The following is a 14,620-nucleotide window of genomic DNA, read 5'->3' as shown; positions in this document are numbered from 1 at the left end:
TTTCTTAATGCTAATTTTTTTTCTGTTCTCATCAACAATAATGGTTGGACAATCCGATGTTGACTTGATAATGAGAATCACCTATTCTGAGTTCGGATCTCCTCTCCTGACCCATCTTCTGTATTACTTCAAACTTTCAAAGGATCTTATCAATTCTAGTGACCTATATTATTATGTAATGCTACTAACAATTTTTCACAAGCAAAGAAAGTAAGGGATAGGCATGTCTTTCCTTTTCTTTTTAATAAGCTTGGCTTATTTACATGTATACTTGTTTGTTAATACTTGAGCATTGAATAACAACCCAAAACTAATAAAAATGTGTGCGAAGGAAGGATTACAATTTTAAAGAGAATATACAACACTATAGAACAAACTTAAGCTTTCCCAATAAAAACTGGGTAAATTGAATCCACTTAGTGCAGACGAAAATGACTTTGTTTCCTGCATTATCAGATTTTTTCTTGAATAATTTTTTGTGAGGAATGCTAGGGGGCTAGTATTTTTTGTGATTTATAACTATCAAGTAGCTATCAACGATAGTTTTAATGGTGTGAGATTTGTGTGAAATTTCATCCAATGGCTCACTTTTTTTTGCTGGTTACATGCTGGTCAGAATTTAACAAAGTTACTGCCCCTAGACTTTTCCATTTTTTGTTTCTAATGCACCTTAGGAGATTATTTACAGTAGCTAACATTGCACAATCTGAGACGAAAAAAATAAAATAAAATAAAAATAAATAAATTCTCAACATAGATAATCTCCAAGATTGCAAACTTTTATTCCCAAGTAGAGATAGAGGATGTTCTTCAATCTGGAGCAGCCGATGCAACGAGGCGGAAGCAAAGTTTATTATCTTAGATAAAACAACTCCGCTAGGTAGGTAATGGAGATTGTGAAAATATTAAATTCACTTCAAAATTTTTAATTTCACCTAAAATCTCTGTGTTTATCATATCATATCTTTTTGTTCTGTTTAAAATTTAGAACTCACTGCTTGAATCTTTTGTTTATTTATCTTATCTTATCTTATCTTAAATAAATAAAAGATATAGGCAGCGATTTTTAAATTTTTTATCTCTATATATATTTTAAATTTTTTGAAATTCTAACAATCTTCTTCAACTCGGTTGTGGCTGATCGTCCGGTGCTTCCTGTCTCCGCCTCCTCGCATCAACAGTTTTGTGCAGAGTGTGAAGAAAGCGATTGTTGTTACACACAAGTCGCATTAAAAATCTTCAACTTCAATCAATTTGTGTTGTCTGTCTTCATTCAAGTGGAGATGGTGGGGATCAAGAGAGATACTGTGCAGATGAGGAAAGCTGAGAAAAAAATTGCAAAGGGAAAGAAAGGTAATTATATCACCTCAGTTTTGGTCAGTTTTTTTGTTTTTTTTTTTTCAAAGTTAAGAGAGTTTCCAATTCTAAATCTTTAGGTGAAGATAGAAAGACTACGTTATTTGAACTATCGTTTCTTGGCGTTAATGTGTAAGTTATTACTTTAGTTTAATTCTTGATTGGAATGTTATTTTAGGCCAAAATAGACCTGATATTTTGTTAGGAACGGGTTTAAATCTAATTAAACCAGACCTCGTCCATAAACCATCCTACTTCTTCGATACATGAAAATTAAATCCTCAATACAATCTTAATTGTCACAATTTAACTTTGCTTTAATTAATGATTCTTGATGCAGGGTAATTTCTTGGTTCTTGACATTACTCAAAGAAGATGCAACTTGCGTTGCTGCTGGTGAAGCATTAGCTTTGATATTTGAGTATGACAAAGTTGACAGATTTTTTGTTAAAACTGAAGAATTATTATCAGAGTCTTATGATGGATTAAGAAAATACATTAAAAACATCATTTTGAAGCAACTAGAGAGTACTTCAATGGAAGCTAAAACTGCACCTCCTCTGAAACAAATGTTCAACAATGCTGCTAGAACCGACTGGGACGTCTTAATGTACTTTAAGGAAGATAAACGTCCAAAATATTATGAAACATTTTATGAACAAAAATTAATTCTAACATCATGGTCTTCAATTACACAGGTATATTAAACAATACTTATTCATTGTTTACTTGGTCCTAGTTTGTTCTTGATTTTGATTTATTTCTAACATTTTTTCTCTTTTATGAATAGCTCAAATTCATCAAGAATTTTCTGGGAGAAGAAGAATTTTCAAATTATTTGATGGTTAGCTTTTAAAAAATCACTACATAATTAATAAATAACTCTTATTTATTATCAAGTATTTGATTTGTTTTTATCGTTGTTATATTAGGAAAACGAAGTCATTCAAGAATTATTTGCATTTGAACCTTATTATGAAGAGGAAGAAACTCCAACCCTATATGAACCTACCTTTGAAAAGGTTAGGAAAATGAGTTTTGTTTTTCTTGGATAAATTTAATTTTTGAATTTACTAATAATTTACTTCATTTCTAACAGATTGAGGCAAAGGTATATCTCCTTGGTACTCGAGGGAAAGATCCTGAACTATTAACAAAAAGTCAAATGAAGAAAGAGCGAGAACAGGTATAGTCAAACTTTTTTTACCGTCATATTAGTAAAAATAACTATTAAATTCATCTTTTTATTTACATATATTTTTTTTGCTTACTTTATCATTTCATGATTCTATCTTTCAGACAAAGTCAATTATTGATAAATCAAAGACCAAACTTATGAACAAAAAGCGCACATTTGCAGAGGTGATTTTTTCTTTTTCCACCGTGATCTTCTCCATATATGAAAATATGTTGATTAACTAATTTATACTTAAAACTTATTTTGTCTCAGGAGAGAAAAGGCAAGGGATATTTCGAAGAGGTTGAGAGTGCAGTATCTCTTTTTGGACTACTTTCTTAGTTTCTTTTTTCTAATTAATTAATATTTAATTTTGTACATGATTAACTTTGGAATAATCCTTTGAATTTTCAGTTATTGAGTATTGTTAGGTTAGTGATTTTTCTCATAATTAAGAATGCTGTAGTTATATTATACTCTTAAACAGTGACCCTGTAATTTAAGTCTTTAACCTTAATAGATTTTAAAATTTTAATTTGGTTCTTTCATGTTTTACTTAGCTTGTTTGAAGTTTCAAGAATCAATCTAATAATTTACCTTATTCGTAAGATTGTTAGATCAATTTCTTAATGCTCATTTTGGTCCTGTTCTCATCAACTCGGCTATTTTACATGTATATTTATTTGTGAATATTTGAACACTGAATAACAACTGAAACTAATAGAAATGTGTGTGAGGAAAGGATCACAATTCTAAAGAGAATATACAAAACTATAAAACAAACTTAAATACAAGTTTTTTTCCCAACAAAAATCGGGTAAACTGAATCCACTTGTTGAGTGCCTTTTATGAACTTCGTCTATCTTGTTCTGTTGTTAGGAGCACTTGATTTGTCAATGATGAAAATGACTTTGCTGCGTCTTGCATTTCTGTAGTTTTAACATTAATGCCCTGCCAAATCATAAGAGTGAAATGTGAAAAATGAAGAACATATTTCTCCACTTTTTTACTGATCCAGTGTTGATCAGCAGCATCTATTCTTAATATATAAAAGTAGGTACATAGGTTTACCCACATTACTTCTAAGTTATTTCTCTTCTTCTACTAACGTCATGTCAGCACCAATGCTTACTGGCAAAATTTTAGAATCCACCACTCAAATCTTGTCAAATCAACTTTTATTTTCACATAAAAAGACACAAAAAAAAAAAACTAAAAAACACAATAAAAACCAACAAATTAACTTTTTCCAAGTCAATCCTTATTTCTAAAACAACAAAAACACAAATTAACATTTATGATTTACCCCAACAAAAAGCTCTCAAAACCAAAGAGCTTATTTCCTTTCTCAAACCCTCACCCTCTTAGCACTTCTCCGTACCAAGATCCTATTTCCTCCATCCTCTCCCAATCCCATGAGCCATTGTTTTTTTCTCAAAACAAATTGTACATCGAGATGTCCATCTCCGACGGAGCCGTATTGCATAAATTACAGAAACCAGTCAAACTCCATTCCTCCTCTTGTGGTTTCCTGCTAGAGCTCAATTCTTGGTCTCAGACCAACGTCACAATTCGGTGCCGCCAACGTAGGAAATTTGTCTCAAGTATCTTCCAAAAGATTTTCAACTTTGCCGTTTACTCTTCTCATTGTTCAATATCATTTTCAATAACCCTATTTATTTGTTATAAATAATAACATTTTAATTGTGAACTCATTGCAAGTAGCACAAGTTTATTTATTCCTCTTTTGTAAACGGTTCTGTCCAACACTCACAACCAAAATTAATGTGCATTTAAAATTATTGTTTCTTATATACTATCGATTGCAATATTTCATTATCAAATCATAAATTGTTATTTTACATGTGGAGTACTTCTTCCACAATTTACATTTACGTGTTCCTCTTTTTCAAATTGTTATTCCACATGTGCAGTATTGCTTCCACAATTTATTCCTCTTTTGTTTTTTTTTTTCAAAGTTAAGAGAGTTTCCAATTCTAAATCTTTAGGTGAAGATAGAAAGACTATGTTATTTGAACTATCGTTTCTTGGCGTTAATGTGTAAGTTATTACTTTAGTTTAATTCTTGATTGGAATGTTATTTTACAGGCAAAGAAAGATTCGATGAAATTGATGATGAAGAAACTCGTGTGGTACCATGGCCTAAGCTTATTAGAATTCGTGGTCCAATGACACTTGTCTCACGTCGCATTTCATGTCGCATGGAAAAATTAGAAAATAAAAAGTATGGTTTTTTTTTTCTTTCTCTTTTTTATTTAAAAAAAATATTTTATATGATACGTTTATTTTTTATATTTATTATTGTACATTTTTGTTTTCTTTTATTATTGAAGGGCTTGTGTTAGAGAGGAAGGATTATCGGCTTTTATTAAAATCTTTCACGACGGAGATCAAGAAGAAAATGAAGAAGTTCTAGACAGTATTTTGGAAAACTAGTAAGGCTATATACTATTAATTCTTGTTCAATTTTCCTAAATAGATTTGAATTATTAATGAGTGCTTTTTTTTACAGCTTCCTCACTTACTTGGACCAAATGTTAAATTGCCTTAAAAAAGGTTTGACTAAAGAGAAACAATTGGCTTCTCAAGCTCTTGGTTCGTCTTAAACTCTTTTTCTCAATCATAATAATATTTAATAGGCTTATTGACTTTTATTTTTCTTACTCAATAACTATGACCTAATTTGATGTTTTAATTTATATGAAAAATGAGTTCAGGGTTATTGGCAATATATGTTGTTGAGACTGAGAATGCAGATGAAATATACAGATACACAACTTCTCTAGTTACTGAACTGCTTCGAGTTCCCAACAAGGTATTTTAACATATAATTTCATAATGTTTTTTAAGTTGTTAATATTAATAAATAAATAGTTTTTCACTAAAATAAAATAAAAAAAAATTATTATTTTTTCAAATACGATTTTTGAACTTTAATTCTTCAAATACGATTTTTTTTTTTTTTGCATTTGGGCAAGTTACCTCTGGCAAACTTCACTTCAAATATATCATATTGAGTTTGAAAAGTTAACAATGGTAACCATTATCATCGTCTCTAGAGTACATGAGAGTACACAAAAGTATACAAGAATAAGTCGTATTTTATTTTTGGGAAATAGTTATTTTTTAAATTTATAATTAAAAAAATCATTGTTAAATATGGCTTATTCTAGTGTACCTGTGTATCTTTTAAGACGATAATGGGTGTCATCGTTAAATATGACTTGTTTTTTTAAATTTATAATTAAAAAATATCTTTGAAGAAGCCATCTATGTTGTCTTTGTATTTTTGTGTATTCCTATATACTGTTTGAAGATCTATATACTATTTTGGAGACGATGATATGGATTAAAAATGTAAATTTTACAAAATTTGAGTGAAATTTGCCAGAAATAAGACGAACAATATAATTTTTTATAGAGTTTGACGGAGTGTGGCGAATTTGCTCTAGAAAAAATCGTATTTGAAACATTAAAGTTCAAATATTGTGTTGAAAAAATAATATTTTTTATTTTATTTAAAAAAGAATTATAAATAAATAAACCAATAAATATAATATATGAAAAGATGTTTGAAATTTAATAAAATCCTAATCTCTATGCAGCTTTTGGAACCATGTGGCTTTATTGCGCTTATAGAGTGTTTGGCCATAGTCACATTTTTCTGTGCAAGCAATACAGTGGAAATTCAAGCAGCCATGCAAGTGATTTGGGAATATATTTGTCCTAAATCCAAGGTTGGTGTACGTATTTTTATTTACTCAAAAATCTTTAGTTAAATTTTTATTAATTGAAGTATGATCTGTTTTGTATATATTTATTATTACTTAGGAAGCTTTTCTTTTCTCTTCTTTCTTTTTTTTTTTTTTTAACATAAAAACCAAATCTCTGCTACTACTCTATCAACATTAATTTATAGTTGGATGTTTTTACTTACAAGAGTATATAGGTTGGAAATCATCTTCTGTTGGCAAGGGTAAGTCCATTAATTTTCTATCTTGTATAAGAGTTTTAATTTTGATGCATTAAAAATATAAAAATTAATTTTTTTAGATATGATAATACATAATTGGATAAGTTTAAAAGTTAATCATTTTTTATAATGTGATAATATATGATCGAATCTCTCTATAAAATTGTAAACTTTTTTGTAAAGGATGCTAAAGACTTAGCACGAAACTCAACCCAAATTCAAAACATATTTTGACAGGTTTGGGTTGTCATTTTTATCTGAAGTTATTTTCGAACTTGATCTATCCTGAAGTTATTTTTTATTATAAAAATATATATTTTAAAGTGAAATTAATAATGTCATATTATACTTTTATATTTCAATTAATATTTATTTAATTGTATTGTTTTTATTTTAAAATAATTTATTTTGTATAAATATAATATAACATTTATTAAATTTAATTTTTAAAGTAAACTTTTATTTATATATACTAATTTTACATCGAATTCATCCAATTAATCCGATCTATTTCAAATTGTTTTCGAGTCGGGTCAAAATAGACCTGATATTTTGTTAGGAACGGGTTTAAATCTAATTAAACCAGACCTCGTCCATAAACCATCCTACTTCTTCGATACATGAAAATTAAATCCTCAATACAATCTTAATTGTCACAATTTAACTTTGCTTTAATTAATGATTCTTGATGCAGGGTAATTTCTTGGTTCTTGACATTACTCAAAGAAGATGCAACTTGCGTTGCTGCTGGTGAAGCATTAGCTTTGATATTTGAGTATGACAAAGTTGACAGATTTTTTGTTAAAACTGAAGAATTATTATCAGAGTCTTATGATGGATTAAGAAAATACATTAAAAACATCATTTTGAAGCAACTAGAGAGTACTTCAATGGAAGCTAAAACTGCACCTCCTCTGAAACAAATGTTCAACAATGCTGCTAGAACCGACTGGGACGTCTTAATGTACTTTAAAGAAGATAAACGTCCAAAATATTATGAAACATTTTATGAACAAAAATTAATTCTAACATCATGGTCTTCAATTACACAGGTATATTAAACAATACTTATTCATTGTTTACTTGGTCCTAGTTTGTTTTTGATTTTGATTTATTTCTAACATTTTTTTTCTTTTATGAATAGCTCAAATTCATCAAGAATTTTCTGGGAGAGGAAGAATTTTCAAATTATTTGATGGTTAGCTTTTAAAAAATCACTACATAATTAATAAATAACTCTTATTTATTATCAAGTATATGATTTTTTTTTATCGTTGTTATATTAGGAAAACGAAGTCATTCAAGAATTATTTGCATTTGAACCTTATTATGAAGAGGAAGAAACTCCAACCCTATATGAACCTACCTTTGAAAAGGTTAGGAAAATGAGTTTTGTTTTTCTTGGATAAATTTAATTTTTGAATTTACTAATAATTTACTTCATTTCTAACAGATTGAGGCAAAGGTATATCTCCCTGGTACTCGAGGGAAAGATCCTGAACTATTAACAAAAAGTCAAATAAAGAAAGAGCGAGAACAGGTATAGTCAAAATTTTTTTACCGTCATATTAGTAAAAATAACTATTAAATTCATCTTTTTATTTACATATATTTTTTTTGCTTACTTTATCATTTCATGATTCTATCTTTCAGACAAAGTCAATTATTGATAAATCAAAGACCAAACTTATGAACAAAAAGCGCACATTTGCAGAGGTGATTTTTTCTTTTTCCACCGTGATCTTCTCCATATATGAAAATATGTTGATTAACTAATTTATACTTAAAACTTATTTTGTCTCAGGAGAGAAAAGGCAAGGGATATTTCGAAGAGGTTGAGAGTGCAGTATCTCTTTTTGGACTACTTTCTTAGTTTCTTTTTTCTAATTAATTAATATTTAATTTTGTACATGATTAACTTTGGAATAATCCTTTGAATTTTCAGTTATTGAGTATTGTTAGATTAGTGATTTTTCTCATAATTAAGTGTTACAGTTATATTATACTCTTAAATAGTGACCCTGTAATTTAAGTCTTTAACCTTAATAGATTTTAAAATTTTAATTTGGTTCTTTCATGTTTTACTTAGCTTGTTTGAAGTTTCAAGAATCAATCCAATAATTTACCTTATTCGGAAGATTGTTAGATCAATTTCTTAATGCTCATTTTGGTCCTGTTCTCATCAACTCGGCTATTTTACATGTATATTTATTTGTGAATATTTGAAGACTGAATAACAACCGAAACTAATAGAAATCTGTGTGAGGGAAGGATCACAATTTTAAAGAGAATATACAAAACTAAAAAACAAACTTAAATACAAGTTTTTTTCCCAACAAAAACCGGGTAAACTGAATCCACTTGTTCAGTGCCTTTTATGAACTTCGTCTATCTTGTTCTGCTGTTCGGAGCACTTGATTTGCCAATGATGAAAATGACTTTGCTGTGTCTTGCATTTCTGTAGTTTTAACATTAATGCCCTGCCAAATCATAAGAGTGAAATGTGAGAAATAAAGAACATACTTCTCCACTTTCTTACTGATCCAGTGTTGATCAGCAGCATTACTACCTAATTTTTTTGCACAGGTATGCTATGACTTGTAAGTCTTTACTTGAAAGCATAATAGTGTGTTATTTTAGGATAAATGTGCCAACCATGAACAGTCTTCGCCTCTGCAGCCAACTCTCACCCTTTCCTTATCATTTTTTATCTAGATAAGTTTCCTCCCTTCAGATATGAACATATTCCTTACCACCTCTTTGAACCGATTAATGATTGCAAACTTGGTTCCAACTTCAAATCTAGCCTCTCCAAATCCATACTCATCATTAAATACTGAAAATTCATGTCTATATCCCTCATCTTCTGAAGACATTGGTGTGTGAAGATCCTCTAATTCATACTGATAAATAGGGTCATCAACATCTAAATCCTCTTCATTTACATAAAGGCCGATTGGAGGCCTATCATTGGGCTGCATAGTAGGCACAACTTCTCTAGGATGTACAGCAGGCCTAGTTCCATTGGACTTTACAGTAGGTCCAGTTACTTTGGGCTTCACAATAGGCCTAATTCTTTTGGGCTTCACAGTAGACATAGTTCTTTTAGCATCACTCCACTTGCACTCCTTGGTCTAATTTCTTTTTTACTTCCACTTGACTATGTCTTTTTTACTTGCTTCACATTGACCTTTTTCTTTGGCACAACCTTCTCTTTTTCTTTGCATCCCATCATCTTTCTCATTAAAGCTAGAATAATCCTCATCTGAAATAGTTTCAAACACAATCGAAGTAGGTTTATACAGTTCGTCTTCTTCACTTTTATACCCATCATCTTCTGTTGATGATAATGACTAAAACTTCCCTCATGATGCTATCAACATCAAATGGATCATCAAATTCTTTCGCCCCTTTTCTGCAGCAGCATCTTATTTTCTTGTATTATTCATTATCTCTGACTCATCAACGGGGTGGTCGAAGTATATGTAAAATTCATCGGTGATTGAATTTCTTAACTTGTTCTCTCGAAGTTTATTAATTCCTTCATCTCCTCCCAGAATGTGCAATCCAGACTCAATATCACTGCTTGTTGGGTCATACCAATAAACTCGCATATAGGATGCATAACTCAGACCCTTAAATAATGTTACCAAATCCCCAAAATTCACGAAGTCTAAGTCCTTTTTCGAAAATTTTTCAAATTTTTCATTAACATACACAAGAGTTTTATTGGGTGTTATACTAAAATGGCCTTTGTGATGAAAAACAGAAACCGCATATATATCATTCATCTACATTATCAATAAATACATAAATCATGGATTAAATCCCTAGATCAAGTACTTGAAAATTTGAATCAATAAACTTCACATAATCTTTTCTTCTTCTTTTACACGAAAGAAAATATGCAATCACCCCTAAACCCAACCCCATGCATTATATTATCACAAACATTTAAATAACAATACACATAACTTCGAATATTATCCTTGCCTCGGTAGAAAATGGCAACTTCTTGACAGACAAAATTTGTCGTAACTTTCGTCAACCACAATGTACACTTAGCACAACACCACTTTCAAGTGGAAGAAGACATTCTTTTTTAAGGGAGAAAGACGCTATTTGTTTTTTGGTAGGGTTTTCTATAATAACTAAAGTTGGTTAGTTGGGTATGGGTATTATGGGGATTACGAAGAGGTGAAGTAAGATGGAGGATTGAGACGACGTCGTTTTGATGCATAAAGATCGATTTGTTCATTAATAATTTGTTCACTATCCACATTATCAACCAAAACGGACACCTCATCATTCTCCCCTCTAGGTCAGCACTTTCTGTTACCATTTTGAACCCCAACTTTACGGAAGAGTATAATTGTCACGCGTTCTATAAGGTGAGAAATTTAAATGTATTTTTCAATCTCGATGAATTAAAATATCCCGTCTAAAAAGGTTAGGGACCTATTTGTCTTTTACTATAATATTAAACTTAGAAGTTAATTTATAAAAAATATTGTATAATATATTTATTTGATTTGTTAATTTATATATGATTCAATAATATTTTTTAAGTCTCTTTCTATACATATACAATAATACAATATACAATAAATTCCTAAATTAATCAACCGCAAAAAAGATGTCTTTGTTATGGTAAGTACAAAGGATGTGGATGCCCATTTTTCATAAAGTTCAAGATTTCAAGAGAGATTTCATTTAATAAGGTTTGACAAAGTAACCTTATGTATGTATATAAATAGAGGCTTTGCCTCCAACAAAAGATATAACAAGCAATAAACTATTCTCTCTCTTCCTTATGTTACAATACTTCTCTCTCTCTATATTTCTACTACAATTCTCTCTCTTCCTTTATTTTACAAGTATTTTAAATATTCTTTTCTATTACTCTTTATATATAATATTAATAAATATATTAATCATTTTATTATATTGAAATAGTAATTGTGGTACTAGAGTCTTCTACTTATACTTCTTTATTTTATATTTATTTTACAACACGTTATCAGTACGAGACTCTGATCAAATTTTTAGGAAGACTCAGGTAACAAATTTTCATTATGTCGAAACTCTCTCATCTTGAATTCAATGCTCTTGATATATCTGGAAATAATTATTTATCATGGATATTAGATGCTGAAATTCATCTTGATTCAATGGATCTTGAAGATACCATTAAGGCTGAAAATAATACATCCCAAAAGGATATAGCCAAAGCCATAATTTTCCTTCGTCGTCATCTTGACGTATGATTGAAAAATGAATATCCCACATTAAAAGATCCTGCAGATCTGTGGAAAGACCTTGAAGAAAGGTACAATCATGTGATACTTCCTCAAGCCCGATATGTTAGAGAAAATTTTTTCGACCTTCCATGTCTCGAATGTGCTCCTGCAGCAGCAGTATCAAGAAAAAGAATTTAAAAATATTATGAGTTAATTTCTTGCTTTCTTGTTGCTGAACGCAACAATGAGTTACTTTTGAGAAATCATGAAGCGCGCCCAGCTGGTGCCGCCCCATTTCCTGAAGTAAATGCGGCAAATCATAACCCTAGAAGAGGTAAATGGCAAGATTTTGATGACAAGAAAAATTATGTAAGAAAAATGAATTATGTTCACAAGAAAGGATCTCACCAGAAGTGGGATAAAGAAAGAAATAATGGGTAAAGTATATCAAATGAGGATAAATGCTTCCGTTGTGGTGGAAAGGGCCATTGGTCACGTACCTGTCGTACCCCAAGGCACCTAGTTGATCTTTATCAAGCATCCTTGAAAAGGGACGACAAAGAAAAGGAAACAAATTTTGTTTCAAATAATGAAAATTCCACCACTCATTATGATGTATCTAATTTCTTTAAGGATTCTGAAGGAGATATTGACTATTTGATCAATGATGGAATAATTTAATATGTGTTTGTTAAGCATTCATGTGAATAATTTTTACTGTGCATATATTTTTGCTCATTTTATTATTATTATTATTTTTTGAAGAAAAATGGCAACTAAAGAACCAGAAGATTCTTAAATCTAGTGAATTTTGTTGTGCTGCATGTTCTCAAGGGAAGTTAATTTTAAGGCCATCAACAGTAAAGGTTGGATTTGAGTCCCCTGAATTCCTAGAAAGGATTCAAGTTGATATATGTGGACCTATTCATCCACCATGTGGATCTTTTAGATATTTTATGGTCCTAATAGACGCATCTTCAAGATGGTCACATGTGTGCTTATTATCTTATCGCAACCTGGCGTTTGTGAGATTACTGGCTCAAATTATTCGATTAAAAGCACAATTTCCAGAAAATCCAATCAAAGCAATTCGTCTTGATAATGCTGGTGAATTTACTTCCCAAGCATTTGATGCTTATTGTATGGCTAATGAAATAAGTGTTGAACATCCAGTAGTTTATGTTCACACACAAAATGGGTTAGCAGAATCACTTATTAAACGCCTCCAATTGATTGCTAGACCATTACTTACGAGAACAAATCTCCCAACTTCGGTTTGGGGGCATGCTATTTTACATGCCGCAGCACTTATTCGTTTGAGGCCAACGAGTTACCATCGGTTCTCTCTTATGCAATTAGCTTTTGGCCAGCAGCCAAATGTCTCCCATTTAAGAATATTTGGGTGTGCGATATATGTTCCCATTGCACCACCTAATCGTACCAAAATGGGACCCCAAAGAAAATTGGGGATATATGTTGGATATGATTCTCCCTCTATAGTGAAGTATCTTGAGATACAAACGGGAGATGTATTTAAAGCCCGGTTTGCGGATTGTCATTTTGATGAATCAAAATTTCCAACATTAGGGGGAGAGAATAAGCTTCCTGAAAAGGAACTTAATTGGAATGCATCATCGTTGATGCATTTAAATCCTCGATCAGGGCAATGTGAACTAGAAGTTCAAAAGATTATACATTTGCAAAAAATAGCAAATGAATTGCCTGATGCATTTTCCAATACAAAGAGGGTAACCAAATCTTATATACCAGCGGAAAATGCCCCAATTCGAATTGATGTCCCAGTAGGACAAGTAGCCACTGAAGCAAATTCACGCCAGAAGCGTGGCAGGGCGAAAAATGCCCCAATTCGAATTGATGTCTCAGTAGGACAAATAGCCACTGAAGCAAATATACGCCAGAAGTGTGGCAGGCCTGTCGGTTCCAAAGATAAAAATCCTCGAAAGAGAAAAGAGGTAAATATTTCTGTTGAAAAAGGCATAGTAAAGACACCTGCAGTTGTCCAAAATTCTGATATAACGCCAGAAGACGTTCAGGTACCTGAAAATTGTGAAAATGATGAGATCTCGATAAATTATGTCTTTACAGGAGAGAAATGGGACCGAAATAAGACAATTGTCAATGAAATATTTGCATATAATGTGACATTGAATATCATGCATGAAAGTAAGGATCTTGAGCCAAGATCAGTCGAAGAATGTCGACAAAGGAATGATTGGCCAAAATGGAAAGAGGCCATGAAGGCTGAATTAGACTCACTTGCAAAATGTGAAGTCTTCGGACCTGTAGTCCGTACACCAGAAGATGTAAAACCTGTTGGATACCGGTGGGTGTTTGTGAAAAAACGAAATGAGAAAAATTAAGTTGTGTGCTATAAAGCCCGACTTGTGGCACAAGGTTTTTTACAAAGGCCCGGTATAGATTATGAAGAAACGTATTTCCCTGTAGTGGATGCGATAACATTGCGTTATTTGGTCAGTTTATGTGCATATCATAAACTGCATATGCATTTAATGGATGTGGTAACAGCCTATTTATACGGCTCATTAGATCGGGATATCTATATGAAAGTCCCTGAAGGACAAAAGATATCTAAACCATCCAATGAATATTCGCAAGGTTATACTCAGTTAAATTACAAAGATCTTTATATGGTCTAAAGCAATCTGGACGAATGTGGTATAATCGTCTTACTGAGTATCTGGCCAAAAATGGATTCAAAAATGATGATATTTGTCCATGTGTTTTCATAAAGAAATCCGCATCTGTCTGGATTCATTATAATTGCTATGTATGTTGATGATTTAAATATCATTGGGACTCCTGAAGAGATTT

The 14,620-nt window shown here is 31.1% G+C and overlaps 3 protein-coding genes and 1 long non-coding RNA gene across 5 annotated transcripts in view; 3 read left to right on the top strand and 1 right to left on the bottom strand.

The window, feature by feature from the left end:
• Positions 1-3,550, bottom strand: part of LOC110268322 — a 4,969-nt gene extending 1,419 nt beyond the window's left edge. Inside the window, exon 1 of the long non-coding RNA XR_002356509.1 lies at positions 3,131-3,550. This is a non-coding gene — a long non-coding RNA (uncharacterized LOC110268322). The remainder of the gene's footprint in view (positions 1-3,130) is intronic.
• The window catches only part of LOC107619875 (interferon-related developmental regulator 2), a 21,288-nt gene continuing 7,531 nt past the window's right edge, over positions 864-14,620 (top strand). The window contains exons 1-7 of one of the 2 annotated variants that reach the window (XM_021114370.1): positions 864-880; positions 1,182-1,353; positions 4,643-4,778; positions 4,888-4,989; positions 5,067-5,149; positions 5,272-5,369; positions 6,160-6,212. In XM_021114370.1, coding sequence (XP_020970029.1) covers positions 1,284-1,353; positions 4,643-4,778; positions 4,888-4,989; positions 5,067-5,149; positions 5,272-5,369; positions 6,160-6,212 — 542 coding nt within the window. In that variant the 5' untranslated portion in view covers positions 864-880; positions 1,182-1,283. The remainder of the gene's footprint in view (positions 881-1,181; positions 1,354-4,642; positions 4,779-4,887; positions 4,990-5,066; positions 5,150-5,271; positions 5,370-6,159; positions 6,213-14,620) is intronic. The other variant, XM_021114371.1, reaches the window with a different exon arrangement.
• Positions 1,663-3,068, top strand: LOC107621852. The gene is made up of 6 exons (XM_021114375.1): positions 1,663-2,054; positions 2,147-2,200; positions 2,289-2,378; positions 2,456-2,542; positions 2,656-2,718; positions 2,807-3,068. Exons 1-6 carry the CDS (start codon positions 1,893-1,895, stop codon positions 2,873-2,875), a joined length of 525 nt encoding a protein of 174 aa, XP_020970034.1. The 5' UTR covers positions 1,663-1,892; the 3' UTR covers positions 2,876-3,068.
• LOC110268320 lies at positions 6,432-8,436 on the top strand. Its single transcript, XM_021114374.1, has 7 exons — positions 6,432-6,530; positions 7,222-7,579; positions 7,672-7,725; positions 7,814-7,903; positions 7,981-8,067; positions 8,181-8,243; positions 8,332-8,436. The coding sequence occupies exons 1-7, from the start codon at positions 6,478-6,480 to the stop codon at positions 8,398-8,400; spliced, it is 774 nt and encodes a 257-aa protein (XP_020970033.1). The 5' UTR covers positions 6,432-6,477; the 3' UTR covers positions 8,401-8,436.

Source organism: Arachis ipaensis, chromosome B10, assembly GCF_000816755.2.
Source record: "Arachis ipaensis cultivar K30076 chromosome B10, Araip1.1, whole genome shotgun sequence".
In the NCBI taxonomy this organism is placed as follows: domain Eukaryota; kingdom Viridiplantae; phylum Streptophyta; class Magnoliopsida; order Fabales; family Fabaceae; genus Arachis; species Arachis ipaensis.
The sequence above is the reverse complement of the archived record's forward strand: the minus strand, read 5'-3'. Positions and strand labels throughout refer to the sequence as shown.